Here is a 16,986-nt window from a genome sequence, read left to right as displayed (position 1 = left end):
TGGATACGGGTGGAAAGTCACTAATAGGAATTATTTGAAAAAAATGTGCAGCAGCCTGCACTACTTGCAAAAAAGGACAATGGAATGGATAGAACAGTATGAGGCAGTGAACCACCCTGACCGGAATACAACCAGCTATGGCTGCACACAGACTACAGAGTGGGCTGCACTCACACACACACACACACACACAGAGACCTTGCAGATCGCTGTGAAAACAGCGCTGCAAGGCAAAAGCAAGGTGAACACACAGCGGTTGGTAAATTAGCCTGGGAAAATCACAAAGAAGCAAATCGCTATCTCAACTGGCCCTCAGTCAGAACACAGCGTCCTGTCACTAACTGAATTCACAGCAGAGTGAGCCCAAAATGGTGCCAGCGACTTTTAAACTGCAGCATGACATCATTTCAGCAGCCAATCACAGCCTTGCCAGTAGTTTCGTGCCCACCATGCTGAACAGGATGTGCCCACACTTGTAATCAGTCCTAATTGGCTGAATTCGTGCAGTTTGAATCCTGGGAACTTCCGATTCCGGTATCCGATATGCGGCAAGTATCGGATCTCGGTATCGGAATTCCGATACCGCAAATATCGGCCGATACCCGATACTTGCGGTATCGGAATGCTCAACACTAGTGTTTGGTAAGAATGGTTCATTTAGGATTCATTTAGGATTCATTAACCCCTTCATGACTGGAGCTTTTTTTGATTTTGCGTTTTTGTTTTCCGCTCCCTTTCTTTACAGAGCCATACTTTTTTTATTTTTCTATCAATATGGCCATGTGAAGGCATATTTTTTTTGTGGGACGAGTTGTACTTTTGAACGACATCATTGGTTTTAACATGTCATGTACTCAAAAATGGGAAAAGATTCCAAGTGCTGTGAAATTGTAAAAAAAGTGCAATCCCTCACTTTTTTTTGTTTGGCATTTATTGCTAAGTTCACTAAAAGCTAAAACTGACCTGCCATTATGATTCTCCAGATCATTATGAATTCATAGACACCAAACATGTCTAGGTTCTTTTTTATCAAAGTGGTGAAAAAAAATTCAAAAGTTTGCTATAAAAACAAAATGCGCAATTTTACGAGATCCGTAGCGTCTCCATTTGTCGTGATCTCGGGTTCGGTGAGGGCTTATGTTTTGTGTGTTGAGCTGACGTTTTTAATGATACCACATTTGTGCAGATACACTCTTTTGATCACCTGTTATTGCATTTTAATGCAATGTCGCGGCAACCAAAAAAACTCCATGTCCCCTTTCTAGGCTATTAATATCAGTCCACAGCTGTCTGCCTAGCCTTTGCTAGTTAGAGTTTATAGGTGCAACCCAATGTAAATTTTTTCTGGGGTCACCCTGTAAACTAGCCAGTAAAGACTAAGCAAACAGCTCTGAGCTGATATTAATAACCTTTATGGCTACTGGCTCCTTCCCGGAATATTAACATTAGCCTTCAGCCATTGGCTTTCCCTCTGCTGGTTATGAAATTTATGTGGGAGCCCATAAAGAATGCAGAAACCTTGCAGAAATTTCAGCAAGCAAATACTCAATGTGCACACAAGCCGTATGTTTAAAACACACAGTTCTATAGATTTTGGCTATGGCGTTGCCTGTTTATGTAAATGAGTGGGACTAAGCTGTAATACCAAGCAAAGCCACCACCAAAAAGGCAGATGTTAATATAAAGATTTGATTAATATGCTGCTTATCCGTAGCATTATCCTTTTTAATGCAATTGTGTTCAGGCATATTTACTGTGAATTAGCAAATATGCTCCACTGAGTTGCAAATTTGGTGGAACCAGATGTAAAATATGTCACTCAATCATCCATAAAAAAGTTCTTATCATTTGTATTCTATATTTATATCCAGGTCTGCTCAAATATTTTTATATTAATAGACTTTAGACACAGATGAACAGACATTAGACGCAGAATGTTGTACTTATTTTTAAGATATGTACTGTATATGGGTACATTATATAGTTTGATAATTATGATGGGTGAGATTGTGGAGGTCATAAATAGTTTAGGTCATGATCTGCAATTTTCAGACGGAAAAACATTTAATGAATCAAACCCATTATCTTAATTAATCAAAGATTATCAGCATAATGTCACACATGAATGAATAATTTATTAACTGTGAGCTCAGACCACATTTACTAATTACATTTCATAACCTACTGTGTGTGTGGTATTTGGAGAAAAGGCTTAGTGTGCAAAAGGCCATTTCTATAAAATTAATGTTGCTAATAGGATTACCAGGCAGGCTGGTATAAAGAGGTGTTCTTAGGGCCTGAATTTGGTTTAATGTTTTGGCTTTAAAGGGACTCTGTCACCTGAATTTGGAGGGAACAATTTTCAGCCATAGGGGCGGGGTTTTCGGGTGTTTGATTCACCCTTTCCTTACCCACTGGCTGCATGCTGGCTGCAATATTGGACTGAAGTTCATTCTCTGTCCTCCATAGTACACGCCTGCGTAAGGCAAGATTGCAGGTACTGGTAGTGGGGGACTCAATTATTAGGGGAACAGATAGGGCAATCTGTCACAAAGACAGGGATCGTCGAACGGTGTGCTGCCTACCTGGCGCTCGAGTCCGACACATCGCTTATCGGGTGGACAGATTACTGGGAGGGGCTGGTGAGAACCCAGCAGTCATGGTGCACATTGGCACAAATGACAAAGTTAGAGGTAGGTGGAAGGTCCTTAAAGATGATTTCAGGGAATTAGGCTGCAAGCTGAAAGCAAGGACCTCCAACGTGGTATTTTCCGAAATACTGCCTGTACCACGTGCCATGCCAGAGAGGCAACGGGAGATTAGGGAGGTTAATAAGTGGCTCAAGAATTGGTGTAGGAAGGAGGGGTTTGGGTTCCTGCAGAACTGGGCCGACTTCTCAGTTGGCTACTGGCTCTACGCTAGGGATGGGCTGCACCTCAATGGGGAAGGTGCAGCTGTGCTAGAAGGTTGGAGGAATGTTTAAACTAGGGATTGGGGGGAGGGTATTCAATTTATAGGAGGGGAAGATAGTGCAGATAGAGACCTGGGCACAAATAAAGAAGTTGGGGGTGACGGTGGCATGGGAGGTGGGGTTAGAACAGTTAATAATTTAAGAAAGAATAGAGGTACAGAGAGGAACATCAAGTGCATGTATACTAATGCCAGAAGCCTCGCCAACAAAATGGACGAATTAGAACTAATGTTGTTGGAGCATAATTATGACATATTGGGGATATCTGAAACATGGCTGGATGAGAGCCATGACTGGGCTGTTAACTTGCAGGGCTATAGCCTGTTCAGAAATGACCGTACAGATAAGCGAGGGGGTGGGGTGTGTCTATATGTAAAATCGTCCTTAAAACTCATCCTGCGTGATAATATAGGTGAATTTAATGAAAATGTAGAGTCCCTGTGGGTGGAGATAAGGGGAGGGGGAAAAATTATAAATTACTGATAGGGGTTTGTTATAAATCTCCAAAAATAATGGAAGCAATGGAGAATATCCTCGTAAAGCAAATAGATGAAGCTGCGACTCAAGGAGAAGTCATTATTATGGGGGACTTCAACTACCCTGAAATAGATTGGTGAACAGAAACCTGCAGTTCCAGCAAAGGTAATTGGTTTTTGACAACTATGAGAGACAATTACCTTTCACAACTGGTTCAAGACCCAACAAGAAGGGGGGCACTGCTAGACCTAATATTAACCAACAGGCTAGACCGCATATCAAATATAAGAGTTGGGGGTCACTTGGGGAATAGTGATCACAAAACAATAAGTTTTCGTGTATCCTTTAATAAGATGTGTAGTAGAGGGGTGACAAGGACACTAAACTTCAGGAGGGCAAATTTCCAACGGATGAGAGAGGATCTTGGTGCAATTAACTGAGACGATATCCTGAGACATAAAAATACACAAAGAAAATGGGAGATGTTTATTAGCATCCTGGATAGGACCTGCGCACAGTATATACCGTATGGGAATAAACATACTAGAAATAGGAGGAAACCAATATGGCTAAATAGAGCTGTAAGGGGCGCAATAAGTGACAAAAATAAAGCATTTAGAGAATTAAAGGAAGTAGGTAGTGAGGAGGCATTAAATAAATACAAAAAATTTAATAAATTCTGTAAAAAGCAAATCAAGGCAGCAGAGATTGAGACAGAGAGACTCATTGCCAGAGAGAGTAAAAATAATCCCAAAATATTCTTTAACTACATAAATAGTAAGAAATTAAAAAATGATAGTGTTGGCCCCCTTAAAAAAAGTCTGGGTGAAATGGTGGATGAGGATGAGGAAAAAGCCAATATGCTAAATGACTTTTTTTAATCAGTATTTACAAAAGAAAATCCCATGGCAGACAAAATGACTAGTGATAAAAATTCCCAATTAAATGTCACCTGCTTAACCCAGCAGGAGGTACGGCAGCGTCTAAAAATCACTAAAATTGACAAATCTCCGGGCCCGGATACACCCTCGAGTACTGCAGTAATTAAGTACAGTCTTTGATAGACCATTATTTTTATTCTTTAAAGACTCCATAATAACAGGGTCTGTACCACAGGACTGGCGTATAGCAAATGTGGTGCCAATATTCAAAAAGGGGACAAAATGTAATTATAGGCCAGTAAGCTTAACCTCTACTGTGGGTAAAATCCTGGAGGGCTTTCTAAGGGATGCTATACTGGAGTATCTGAAGAGGAATAACCTCATGACCCAGTATCAGCACGGGTTTACTAGGGACTAGTGTTGAGCATTCCGATACCGCAAGTATCAGGTATCGGCCGATACTTGCGGTATCAGAATTCCGATACCGAGATCCGATACTTTTGTGGTAACGGGAATCGGTATCGGGATTAATATCAATGTGTAAAAGAAAGAATTAAAATAAAAAATTGGGATATACTCACCTCTCCGGCGGCCCCTGGACTTTACCGTCGTAACCGGGAGCCGTTGTACCTAAGAATGCGCGCTTGAAGGGCCTTAGATGACGTCACGGCGCTCTGATTGGTCCGTAGCTGTCGCGTGACCGCTACGCGACCAATCACAAAGCCGTGACGTCACCTAAGGTCTTTCAAGCGCTTGAAAGACCTTAGGTGACGTCACGGCTTTGTGATTGGTTGCGTAGCGGTCACGCGACATCTACACGACCAATCAGAAGCTGCGGACGTCTTCTAAGGTATTTCAAGCGCTTGAAAGACCTTAGGTGACGTCACGGCTTTGTGATTGGTCGCGTAGCGGTCACGCGACCGCTACGGACCAATCAGAGCGCCGTGACGTCATCTAAGGCCCTTCAAGCGCGCATTCTTAGGTACAACGGCTCCCGGTTACGGCGGTAAAGTCCAGGGCGCGTCAGAGGGTGAGTATATCCCTATTTTTTATTTTAATTCTTTCTTTTACACATTGATATGGATCCCAGGGCCTGAAAGAGAGTTTCCTCTCCTTCAGACCCTGGGAACCATACAGGATACCGTCCGATACTTGGTGTCCCATTGACTTGCATTGGTATCGGGTATCGGTATCGGATTAGATCCGATACTTTGCCGGTATCGGCCGATACTTTCCGATACCGATACTTTCAAGTATCGGACGGTATCGCTCAACACTACTAGGGACCGTTCATGTCAGACTAATTTGATCAGCTTCTATAAAGAGGTAAGTTCCGGACTGGACCAAGGGAGCCCAGTGGATGTAGTGTATATGGACTTTTCAAAAGCTTTTGATACGGTGCCACACAAAAGGTTGTTACATAAAATGAGAATAATGGGGATAGGGGAAAATATGTGTAAGTGGATTGAGAGCTGGCTCAGGGATAGGAAACAAAGGGTGGTTATTAATGGAGCACACTCGGACTGGGTCGCGGTTAGCAGTGGGGTACCACAGGGGTCAGTATTGGGCCCTCTTCTTTTTAACATATTTATTAATGACCTTGTAGGTAGCAGTCAGAGCAGACTTTCAATATTTGCAGATGACACTAAACTCTGCAGGGTAATCAATACAGGGGAGGACAATTTTATATTACAGGATGATTTATGTAAACTAGAAGCTTGGGCTGATAAATGGCAAATGAGCTTTAATGGGGATAAATGTAAGGTCATGCACTTGGGTAGAAGTAATAAGATGTATAACTATGTGCTTAATTCTAAAACTCTGGGCAAAACCGTCAATGAAAAAGACCTGGGTGTAAGGATGGATGACAAACTCTTATTCAGTGGCCAGTGTCAGGCAGCTGCTACAAAGGCAAATAAAATAATGGGATGCATTAAAAGAGGCATAGATGCTCATGAGGAGAACATAATTTTACCTCTATACAAGTCACTAGTTCGACCACACTTAGAATACTGTGCACAGTTCTGGTCTCCGGTGTATAAGAAAGACATAGCTGAACTGGAGCGGATGCAGAGAAGAGCGACCAAGGTTATTAGAGGACTGGGGGGTCTGCAATACCAAGATAGGTTATTACACTTGGGGCTATTTAGTTTGGAAAAACGAAGGCTAAGGGGTGATCTTATGTTAATGTATAAATATATGAGGGGACAGTACAAAGACCTTTCTGATGATCTTTTTAATCATAGACCGGTGACAGGGACAAGGGGGCATCCTCTACGTCTGGAGGAAAGAAGGTTTAAGCATAATAACAGATGCGGATTCTTTCCTGTAAGAGCAGTGAGACTGTGGAACTCTCTGCCGTATGATGTTGTAATGAGTGATTCATTGCTTAAATTTAAGAGGGGACTGTATGCCTTTCTTGAAAAGTATAATGTTACAGGGTATATACACTAGATTCCTTGATAGGGCGTTGATCCAGGGAACTAGTCTGATTGCCGTATGTCGAGTCGGGAAGGAATTTTTTTCCCCAAGGTGGAGCTTACTCTTACCACATGGGTTTTTTTTGCCTTCCTCTGGATCAACATGTTAGGGCATGCTAGGCTATGGGTTGAACTAGATGGACTTAAAGTCTTCCTTCAACCTTAATAACTATGTAACTATGTAACTATGGGGCACGTTACACCTAAATTAGCAGCTTTCACCTTTCACCCACAGATCATGGGGCAGAGTACCCCCTAAGAAGCATCTTACACATTTCACCCACACACCATGGGGCAGAGTATCCCCTAAGAAGCAGCTTACAAATTTCACCCATAGACCATGAGGCAGACTAACCCCCTCAGAAGAAGCTTAAAATTTTCACCCAAAGAGCATGAGTTAGAATAGCCCCACAGCTCCAAAATGTCTGCTCCAGTAGTGTATGTTCCAAATGCCACTGATGAAAAGCTTGTAATATGAACTTGGACCAAGCTGGCAGTCCGAAGCAAGCATTGCTACCAGCAGTTCAGTTAAAAATTGCACACACATAGCATGTTTTCAAATTTTCCCCACAGATGCTGATAACAAATTTCACACCCAGACAGTGGCCCACAGTATCTCTACAGGTATGGTTGCAGAGTACACACAGCAGCTTTTGGTAAACTACTCCCACAGAAATGGGTTCAAGAATACACACAGCTCCATTTGCCACAGTACTATGTCAGACATGGTTGCCTAAGAGTAGAACAAAATTTTGACACACACATGACTCCCACCAGCTCAAGTGAAGATTCTAAAAGTTTTGGGTATGCACAGAGATGGGTGCAGAGTACACATAGAGAGTGTTTTTGTAAAACTGCACACACAAAACATAATTCTGTCCTTCACTACAGCTGCGTCCTGACCCTAAGCTAAGCCGAGTAGAAATCTAAAATAAGAATATTGAACTAGGAGGGACAGGTCAAAGTGGAGGAAGAGGTAGATGTGGCGGTATAGGTGGAAGAGTTGGAGGAGGAAAAAGCCAACACAGTTTTTTGCATTTTTCATTTGAGGAGGAGGCCCCCAAATGCAACAAATGGCAAATAGAATTGGGGTGCAACTGTTACAGTTCGCTAGTCATCCAAAAGGTATGGACAAGTTGTGTGGGATCCAAGACTGGTTCACTTTAAGGAATGTTGGGTTAGCCACAATAGATGAGGACAGGCGGATGCGCCTGTCTTTGATGACGCCTCCCCCCGCCATGCTAAACACTTGTTCTGACAGTTCAGGGGCAGGCCAGCACCTACAAAGCATAAAGGGCAAGTTCAGGCCATGTGTCCAATTTGGAAACCCAGAAGTTAAATGGGACAGACCCAACTGTTAGTATGCGGAGACACATGAACAGGTAGCTTTGTAACATTGCCTCCTGCTTAGTGTTGAGCGATACCGTCCGATATTTGAAAGTATCGGTATCGGAAAGTATCGGCCGATACCGGCAAAGTATCGGATCCAATCCGATACCGATACCCGATACCAATACAAGTCAATGGGACTCAAGTATCGGACGGTATCCCTGATGGTTCCCAGGGTCTGAAGGAGAGGAAACTCTCCTTCAGGCCCTGGGAACCATATTAATGTGTAAAATAAAGAATTAAAATAAAAAATATTGCTATACTCACCTCTCCGAGGGAACCGGCAGCGTTGTTTGCTTAAAATGCGTGCTTTTCCTTCCTTCCGTGACGTCACGGCTTCTGATTGGTCGCGTGCCGGCCATGTGGCCGCGACGCGACCAATCACAGCAAGCCGTGACATAATTTTCAGGTCCTTCTAGGCATTCAGTATTTTAAAATTACGTTCCGGCTTTGTGATTGGTCGCGTCGCCATGTTGGCCAACATGGCGACGCGACCAATCACAAGCCGTGACGTCACGGGAGGCAGGAGACGCGCGCATTTTAAAATGCGCGCGTGTCCAGCCTCCCGTGACGTCACGGCTTGTGATTGGTCGCGTCGCCCATGTGACCGCGACGCGACCAATCACAAAGCTGGAACGTAATTTTAAAATACTGAATGCCTAGAAGGACCTGAAAATTATGTCACGGCTTGCTGTGATTGGTCGCGTCGCGGCCACATGGGCGGCACGCGACCAATCAGAAGCCGTGACGTCACGGAAGGAAGGAAAAGCGCGCATTTTAAGCAAACAACGCTGCCGGTTGCCTCGGTGAGGTCCAGGCTGCGTCGGAGAGGTGAGTATAGCAATATTTTTTATTTTAATTCTTTATTTTACACATTAATGTTGTTTCGATACCGATACCCGATACCCGATACCACAAAAGTATCGGATCTCGGTATCGGAATTCCGATACAGCAAATATCGGCCGATACCCGATACTTGCGGTATCGGAATGCTCAACACTACTCCTGCTAATACGGACAGTATCAGATGGTGGTGCTGGACGTTTTGGCATGCTCATAATGTTTTGCCATATTTTATCCATCCTAAGCCTGCCTTCCAAGCTGGGGGTGTACTAGGTGCCTTGGCGACTTCATCCTCTGTTTTGTTGTTCCACTGACCCCAGCTGTCAGGTGGGAAAGCCAATAGTAGGTTTTCTACCAGTGTGTGCCTGGCCATGCTCCCATCCCACCCTGCCTCTGTCCATTGGTGGAGCTGATTCAAACTGGCCTAAAAATGCTATAAAGTTCCAAGAAAATTTTGCACAACTGCTTGTTGTGCAAAACTTTTGCGATTTTTCAAAGTTTTTACATAGCTTTCTGGCATAAAATCTTTGATGAATCGGCATCTATAACTTTGATTTGAAAAAGTCATACCTCTTAATACATCAGTGAGTTGCATAGTGGCAAGCTCCACTATGTTTACCTCGCCACAAACCCTACTCCAGCTCCTGCTGGAGTATGATTTGTGGTGTAGTAAATGCCCCTGCTCTTTAAGAATTTGACCTCACTTTTAAGCAAATAAATTCGAATTCTCAAAGCTTTTTTGCCAAAAAATTTGGTGAAAAAGCTTGCTTCCCTCAAGAGCTATGATCTGGCTAAGGCCGGAGACACACTGGTGGGAGATACGGCCGAGTCTCGCTGGTTAAAAGCAAGCTGTGGCACCTGCACTCCGGAGCGGAGCGTGCGGCTCCATGTATTGCTATGCAGCTGCACGCTCCGCTCCGGAGTGCAGGTGCCACAGCTTGCTTTTAACCAGCGAGACTCGGCCGTATCTCGCACCAGTGTGTCTCCGGCCTAATAAGGGGGATGCTAATTGGAGAAGCCCTCTCTCAAATTACTTTTTCTTGTGAGACTTTATTAACAAGCAGCATTGTTTTGTTGGGACCCAAATTGAAGAAACGTTCTCAGTGTAGTAAACATAATTATTATTTTAGTTATGGTGCTTACCTTAATATTATGAAGCAAATGATGTGGGCTAAGTATAGCACTGTATAAAATACTAGAGTGCAAATAAACAAATTCTGTAAGACAACCTGAGAAAGTAAATTATTTGTATTAAAAACACATGCAGAATATTGGACATCATTTGCATTTTATCATATATTAACTAATCAGAGTCCATATTTCAATTGTACAGCTTAGTAAAAAAAATTATTTAATCTAACTTTCTGATTGGTTGATATGATTAACCCCTTCATGACCGTGGGATTTTCCGTTTTTCCGTTTTCGTTTTTCACTCCCCTCCCATAACTTTTTTATCTTTCCGTCAATTTGGCCATGTGAGGGCTTATTTTTTGCGGGACGAGTTGTACTTTTGAATGACATCATTGGTTTTATCATGTCGTGTACTAGAAAACAGGAAAAAAATTCCAAGTGCGGTGAAATTGCAAAAAAAGTGCAATCCCACACTTGTTTTTTGCTTGACTATTTTCCTAGGTTCACTAAATGCTAAAACTGACCTGCCATTATGATTCTCCAGGTCATTACGAGTTCATAGACACCTAACATGACTAGGTTATTTTTTACCTAAGTGGTGAAAAAAAATTCCAAACTTTGCTAAAAAAAAAAAAAAAAAAATTGCGCCATTTTCCGATACCCGTAGCGTCTCCATTTTTCGTGATCTGGGGTCAGGTGAGGACTTATTTTTTGCGTGCCGAGCTGGCGTTTTTAATGATACCATTTCGGTGCAGATACGTCCTTTTGATCGCCCGTTATTGCATTTTAATGCAATGTCGCGGCGACCAAAAAAACATAATTCTTGCGTTTAGATTTTTTTTCTCGTTACGCCGTTTAGCGATTAGGTTAATGCTTTTTTTTTTAATAGATCGGGCGATTCTGAATGCGGCGATACCAAATATGTGTATGTTTGATTTTTTTTTTATTGATTTATTTTGATTGGGGCGAAAGGGGGGTGATTTAAACTTTTATGTTTTTTTTATTTTTTTCACATTTTTTTTTACTTTTTTTTTCACTTTTGCCATGCTTCAATAGCCTCCATGGGAGGCTAGAAGCAGGCACAACTCGATCGGCTCTGCTATGTAGCAGCGATCATAAGATCGCTGCTATACAGCAGAATTGCAGGTGTGCTGTGAGCGCCGACCACAGGGTGGCGCTCGCAGCTGCCGGCAATCTGTAACCATAGAGGTCTCAAGGACCTCTATGGTTACCATTCAGAAGCATCGCCGACCCCCGATCATGTGACGGGGGTCGGCGATGACGTCATATCCGGCCGCCCGGCCGGATGCGGTAGTTGAATGCCGCTGTCTGCGTTTGACAGCGGCATTTAACTAGTTAATAGGTGCGGGCAGATCGCGATTCTGCCCGCGCCTATTGCGGGCACATGTCAGCTGTTCAAAACAGCTGACATGTCCCGGCTTTGATGCGGGCTCACCGCCGGAGCCCTGCATCAAAGCAGGGGACCTGACGTCGGACGTACTATCCCGTCCGATGTCAGGAAGGGGTTAAAAAACATACTCTGTCATAGAACTTTTGCTATGAGATCCTCAGTTATAGACAAGCAGGATATAAACTATGCAATTGCTATTTTTTCATTTTAGGACTGTACTGTATTTAAAAAGATTTGGATTCCTAAACTCTTTGTGCATTAGGGTGGGACTGTGGAGTGGGACTGTGGGTAGGGTCTTTGACTCTGCCATGGTCCCTTCGCTGCCTCTAGTGTCTATCTTTTTCCTCATGTAAATGTCACGCTGTCCTAGCACTTGTGCAAATTGTTCTGGAGGCAGACTTCAGGAAAATGATGCTGATGGCTTAGATTCAGATCTCGGCTTAATGACGAGACAAGATATTATTCTGTGGGTTTTTTTGCCCAGGAGAGAAGACATATCAGGACAGGGACCCAATTATGAAGGACGCTTTGACATGGCAATTGGGCTCACATACATTGGCCAATCTGTGCACGAAGTACCTTCCTTTTTTCACAGCAATTTTTGCAGATACTGTAAATATTTCATGTGTACATTATATAGCGCTTTTTTCCTATTTCCTATGGCAGAAATGCAGTTTTAATGTTCTAGAGTAATCCTCTCTGCTGTCTGGACTGTTAGGAGTCATTACTCAGTAGTATTGGAGAAAATACATCTTGATCAGGCACACTGTACCAGAGATCTGAGGCCTTTCCTAGTGCATTTCGGAAACTAGATAATCTTATCTTAATATTAGAGGTGACAATCAGTAAGTAAACATTTAAGAATTATAGCTGAGAAACAAATGTAGCATAAAAGAAAAGGAATATGAAAGCCAAAACTTAAAAATGAACTTTTTCTAAAGGGTTAGATTGTAACTGGAAATTGCACCATAAATAAGTGCAAAAGTTGAACATCTATGCTTTGTTAACCATAAAATGTTAATAAAAATGAACATGAGCAAAAAAAAAAAAAAAAAAAAAAGAATAGCACAGTGTGGATGCTTTCATCATGAAATAAAAAACATAAAGAGGGTCTAGAACTTTTGCAAAGAACATTTAGATAAATGTAGTTGAAAAAAACATAACATGAACCACAGTTCCACAAAATACAGAAACTGTAGAGAAAACGTAAGTTTCTAACAATTATATAACCTAAATTATAGCATTTGAGTGCTCTAAAAACAATAATAAAATCAGCAGTCATCATAAATATTCATCAGCATACAGTTTACATGCTCTATGCAGAGTCAACGTCTTAATCACAGTGCAAATTCTCAGTGCTAGTAGCTGTGTATTCTATATTAATGTACATAATTCTGCATATTGTTGTTACATGTACCTTGCATTTATTTTACCTTTGTCTCCGATAATTTGATCTTGAGTGCCATCAGGACATACTACATTGTAAAGGATAGCTTTGGAAGCCGGTACAGAAAGTCGTGAACAACATGTTAGTTGATGTAACACCGAATAATATGTATCTTGGCAGCTTAGTAGGATTGAAGTCTGCAAAGACTTAGACCATCTGGAAGGATAATCTGTAAAGGAATGGCCTGTGAGTTTTACAAGTTACCTCCGTGTGGAGAAATATTATCTGCAAAGAGTAGAATGAGAATAAATGATTACTTAGATTTCAGAATATATTTCAGATAATCATTATTATACTGCATCCCAATATTGAGCATAAACATAACTATGACTAGCAAGGGCTACATTATTTAAATCTGACACCAAAAGCATCCAATATTATCATCATTTTCTGTTGGCTGGTTTCTGCATTGAGTCTAACCTAAGTGCATTCCTTGGATCTAAAGCCACCTGTTACACTGGGGTACTGATGGAAAGGGAGATAACATTTACCAAACTAAAGTACCATCGGGCTGTTTTTACAATAAAATTGTAATTTAGATTAGGCATACAGTAGTGCTCAAAATAATAGCAGTGCGTTCAAAAACAAGAGTTAATCACAAATTCTTTATGTTAGTTTTTATTCCCATACATTGGGAACATTGCACACTGTTTTCTAATTCAAAACATGAAGAGAAATGTATATAATTTTCAACTACTTTACAGAAAAATAACAAAAAATTAACATTGGGCTGTTCAAAAACATAGCAGTGTCTGCGTTTGTCTTTAAAAACTCACAAAATGTACTATCTTTATGACAATCTAGCATTCTTTTGATTCACTAACCCAATATTTAGTTGTATACAAACAATTTTTTAGAACTTCTTCAGATCTATGTTGCATAGAGTCAACCAACTTCTGGCACCTGTCAACTGTTATTCTAAGCAACGATGATTTGACTACTTCGCACAATATTTTTGCATTTGTTGGCTTTGCCTCAGACACGTCATTTTTAATGACACCCCACAAGTGTTCTATCAAATCTAAGTACGGGTATTGGGCTGGCCACTCAATAACCTCAATTTTGATTGTTTACTGGTGTGTTTAGGGTTGTTCTCTTGTTGAAACATCCATTTAAAGAGCATATCCTCTTCAGCGTAAGGCAATATGACCTCTTCAAGTATTTTAATATATGCAAACTGGTCCATGATCCCTGGTATGCGGAAAATAGGTCCGGCACAATAGTAAGAGGAACACGCCCTATCATGATGCTTGCACCACCATGCTTCACTGTCTTTAGAATGTACCGTGGCTTGAATGTAGAGTTTGGGGGTCGTCTGACGCAGAGGTGTCAAACTGCATTCCTCGAAGGCCGCCAACAGGTCATGTTTTCAGGATTTCCTTGTATTGCACAGGTGATAATTTAATGACCTGCACAGAATGATTCCAGCACCTTGTGGAATGCTAAGGAAATCCTGAAAACATGACCTGTTGGCGGCCCTCGAGGAATGCAGTTTGACACCTCTGCTCTGACGGACTGTCTACGACCCTTGTGCCCAATGAGAACAATTTTATTTTCATCATCCATTTATCTTTAGGCCAGTTATATCAACGTCCTGTTTGTGGCACACTAGTATATGGGAGGGGGAAAACTTTTCAAGATGGGTGGTGACCATGGCAGCTATTTTCAAGTCGGCCATTTTGGAACCAACTTTATTTTTTTCAATGGGAAGAGGGTCATGTGACACATTAAACTAATTGAGAATTTCACAAGAAAAACAATGGTGTGATTGGTATTAATGTATCTTTATTATTTCATGAGTTATTTACAAGTTTATGACCACTTATAAAATGTATTCAAAGTGCTGCCATTGTGTTGGATTGTCAATGCAACCCTCTTCTCCCACTCTTGACACACTGATAGCAACACCACAGAAGAAATGCCAGCACAGGCTTCCAGTATCCATTGTTTCAGTTGCTGCACATCTCGTATCTTCACAGCATAGAAGATGTGAAGCAAACGTGTCCCCATGCTTAAGCTTTAGAGAGCATTTGGATTATCCAGAAGAGTACTGGGAGAATGTTATATGATCTGATGAAACCAAAGTAGAACTGTTTGGTAGCAGCAAAACTCATCAAGTTTGGAAGAGAAAGAATGCTGAGTTGCATCCAAAGAACACCATACCTACTGTGAAGCATGGGGGTTACAACATCATGCTTTGGGGCTGTTTCTCTGCAAAGGGACCAGGAAGACTGATCCGTGTACATGAAAGAATGAATGGGGCCATGTATCGTGAGATTTTGAGTGCAAACCTCCTTCCATCAGCAAGGACATTGAAGATGAAACACGTAGGGGTCTTTCAGCATGATAATGATCCCAAGCATACCACCAGGGCAACGAAGGAGTGGCTTTTAAGAAGCTTATGAAGGTCCTGGAGTAGCCCAGCCAGTCTCCAGATCTCAACTTCATAGAAAACCTTTGGAGAGAATTTAAAGTCCATATTGCCCAGTGACAGGCCCAAACCATCACTGCTCTAGAAGAGATCTGCATGGAGGAATGGGCCAACATACCACCAACAGTGTGTGCCAACCTTGTGAAGACTTACTAAAAACATTTGACCTTTGTCATTGCCAACAAAGGATATATAACAAAATATTGAGATGAACTTTTGTAAATGATCAAATACTAATTTTCGACAATAATTTGCAAAATAAATCTTGCCAAATCACACAAGGTAATTCTCTGGATTTGTTTTCTCATTTTGACTCTTATAGTTGTGGTCTACCTATTATGTCAATTCAGTGGCGTAGGAAGGGGGTGCGGGGGGGGCGGGCCGCCCCAGGCGGCACAATGTCACCGGACCGCGGCCGGCGCTGCAGGCTGCAGCTGTTTAACGCTATTGACGTGCGGGCCCGCGCCCGCACGTCAATAGTTAACAGCCGCCAGCCAATCTGAGCAGGGCCGGACTGGCCGTCGGGCACTTCTGGCAAATGCCAGAAGGGCCAGTGCCAGTCGTGGGCCGCTCGATCCGCCTCCCCCCGCTGCCGCCGACTCACCCCCCTGCCGCCGCATTCAACTATACTGGCATGACGCCGGTACAGTTGAATGCAATGATGGAGGAGAGAGCGTCTACAGATGGTCCCTCTCCCATAATTCCCCGCTCTGCCTCTGACACTGCGGGTGCGCGATGACGTCATATCATCGTGCACCTGCTGTGTCCCGGGCAGACTGCAGCCGCTGAGACCAGAGCAGGAAGCAACGCGGGCAAGAGGAAAGGTGAGGAGAGTGTTTTTTTTTTTTTTTTTTTACTGGACTGTGGGGACATTCTCGGGGGGGAGGAGGAGGAGAGATGCGGGCTGTGCTGTATATACTACTGTGCGGGCTGTGCTGTATATACCACTGTGCGGGCTGTGCTGTATATAGCACTGTGCAGGCTGTGCTGTATATAGCACTGTGCGGGCTGTGCTGTATATAGCACAGTGCGGGCTGTGCTGTATATACCACTGTGTGGGCTGTGCTGGATATACCACTGTGCGGGCTGTGCTGTATATACCACTGTGCTGGATATACCACTGTGTGGGCTGTGCTGGATATACCACAGTGCGGGCTGTGCTGTATATACTACTGTGCTGGATATACCACTCTGCGGGCTGTGCTGGATATACTACTGTGCGGGCTGTGCTGTATATACCACTGTGCGGGCTGTGCTGGATATACCACTGTGCGGGCTGTGCTGGATATACCACTGTGCGGGCTGTGCTGGATATACCACTGTGTGGGCTGTGCTGTATATACCACTGTGCGGGCTGTGCTGTATATACTACTGTGCGGGCTGTGCTGTATATACTACTGTGCGGGCTGTGCTGTATATACCACTGTGCGGGCTGTGCTGTATATACCACTGTGCGGGCTGTGCTGTATATAGCACTGTGTGGGCTGTGCTGTATATAGCACTGTGCGGGCTGTGCTGTATATA

The 16,986-nt window shown here is 42.8% G+C and overlaps 1 protein-coding gene across 1 annotated transcript in view; it reads right to left on the bottom strand.

Annotated features, from left to right (window-relative positions):
- TMEM244 (transmembrane protein 244) overlaps window positions 1–13,124 on the bottom strand; it is a 142,128-nt gene extending 129,004 nt beyond the window's left edge. Inside the window, exons 1-2 of the mRNA XM_077292830.1 lie at window positions 13,018–13,124; window positions 10,186–10,271 (exon numbers count right to left, since the gene is read on the bottom strand). Coding sequence (XP_077148945.1) covers window positions 10,186–10,271; window positions 13,018–13,050 — 119 coding nt within the window. The 5' untranslated portion in view covers window positions 13,051–13,124. The remainder of the gene's footprint in view (window positions 1–10,185; window positions 10,272–13,017) is intronic.
- Between the last annotated feature and the right edge of the window lie 3,862 nt (window positions 13,125–16,986).

This window comes from Ranitomeya variabilis, chromosome 2 (assembly GCF_051348905.1).
Source record: "Ranitomeya variabilis isolate aRanVar5 chromosome 2, aRanVar5.hap1, whole genome shotgun sequence".
Classification (NCBI taxonomy): Eukaryota; Metazoa; Chordata; class Amphibia; order Anura; family Dendrobatidae; genus Ranitomeya; species Ranitomeya variabilis.
The sequence above is the reverse complement of the archived record's forward strand: the minus strand, read 5'-3'. Positions and strand labels throughout refer to the sequence as shown.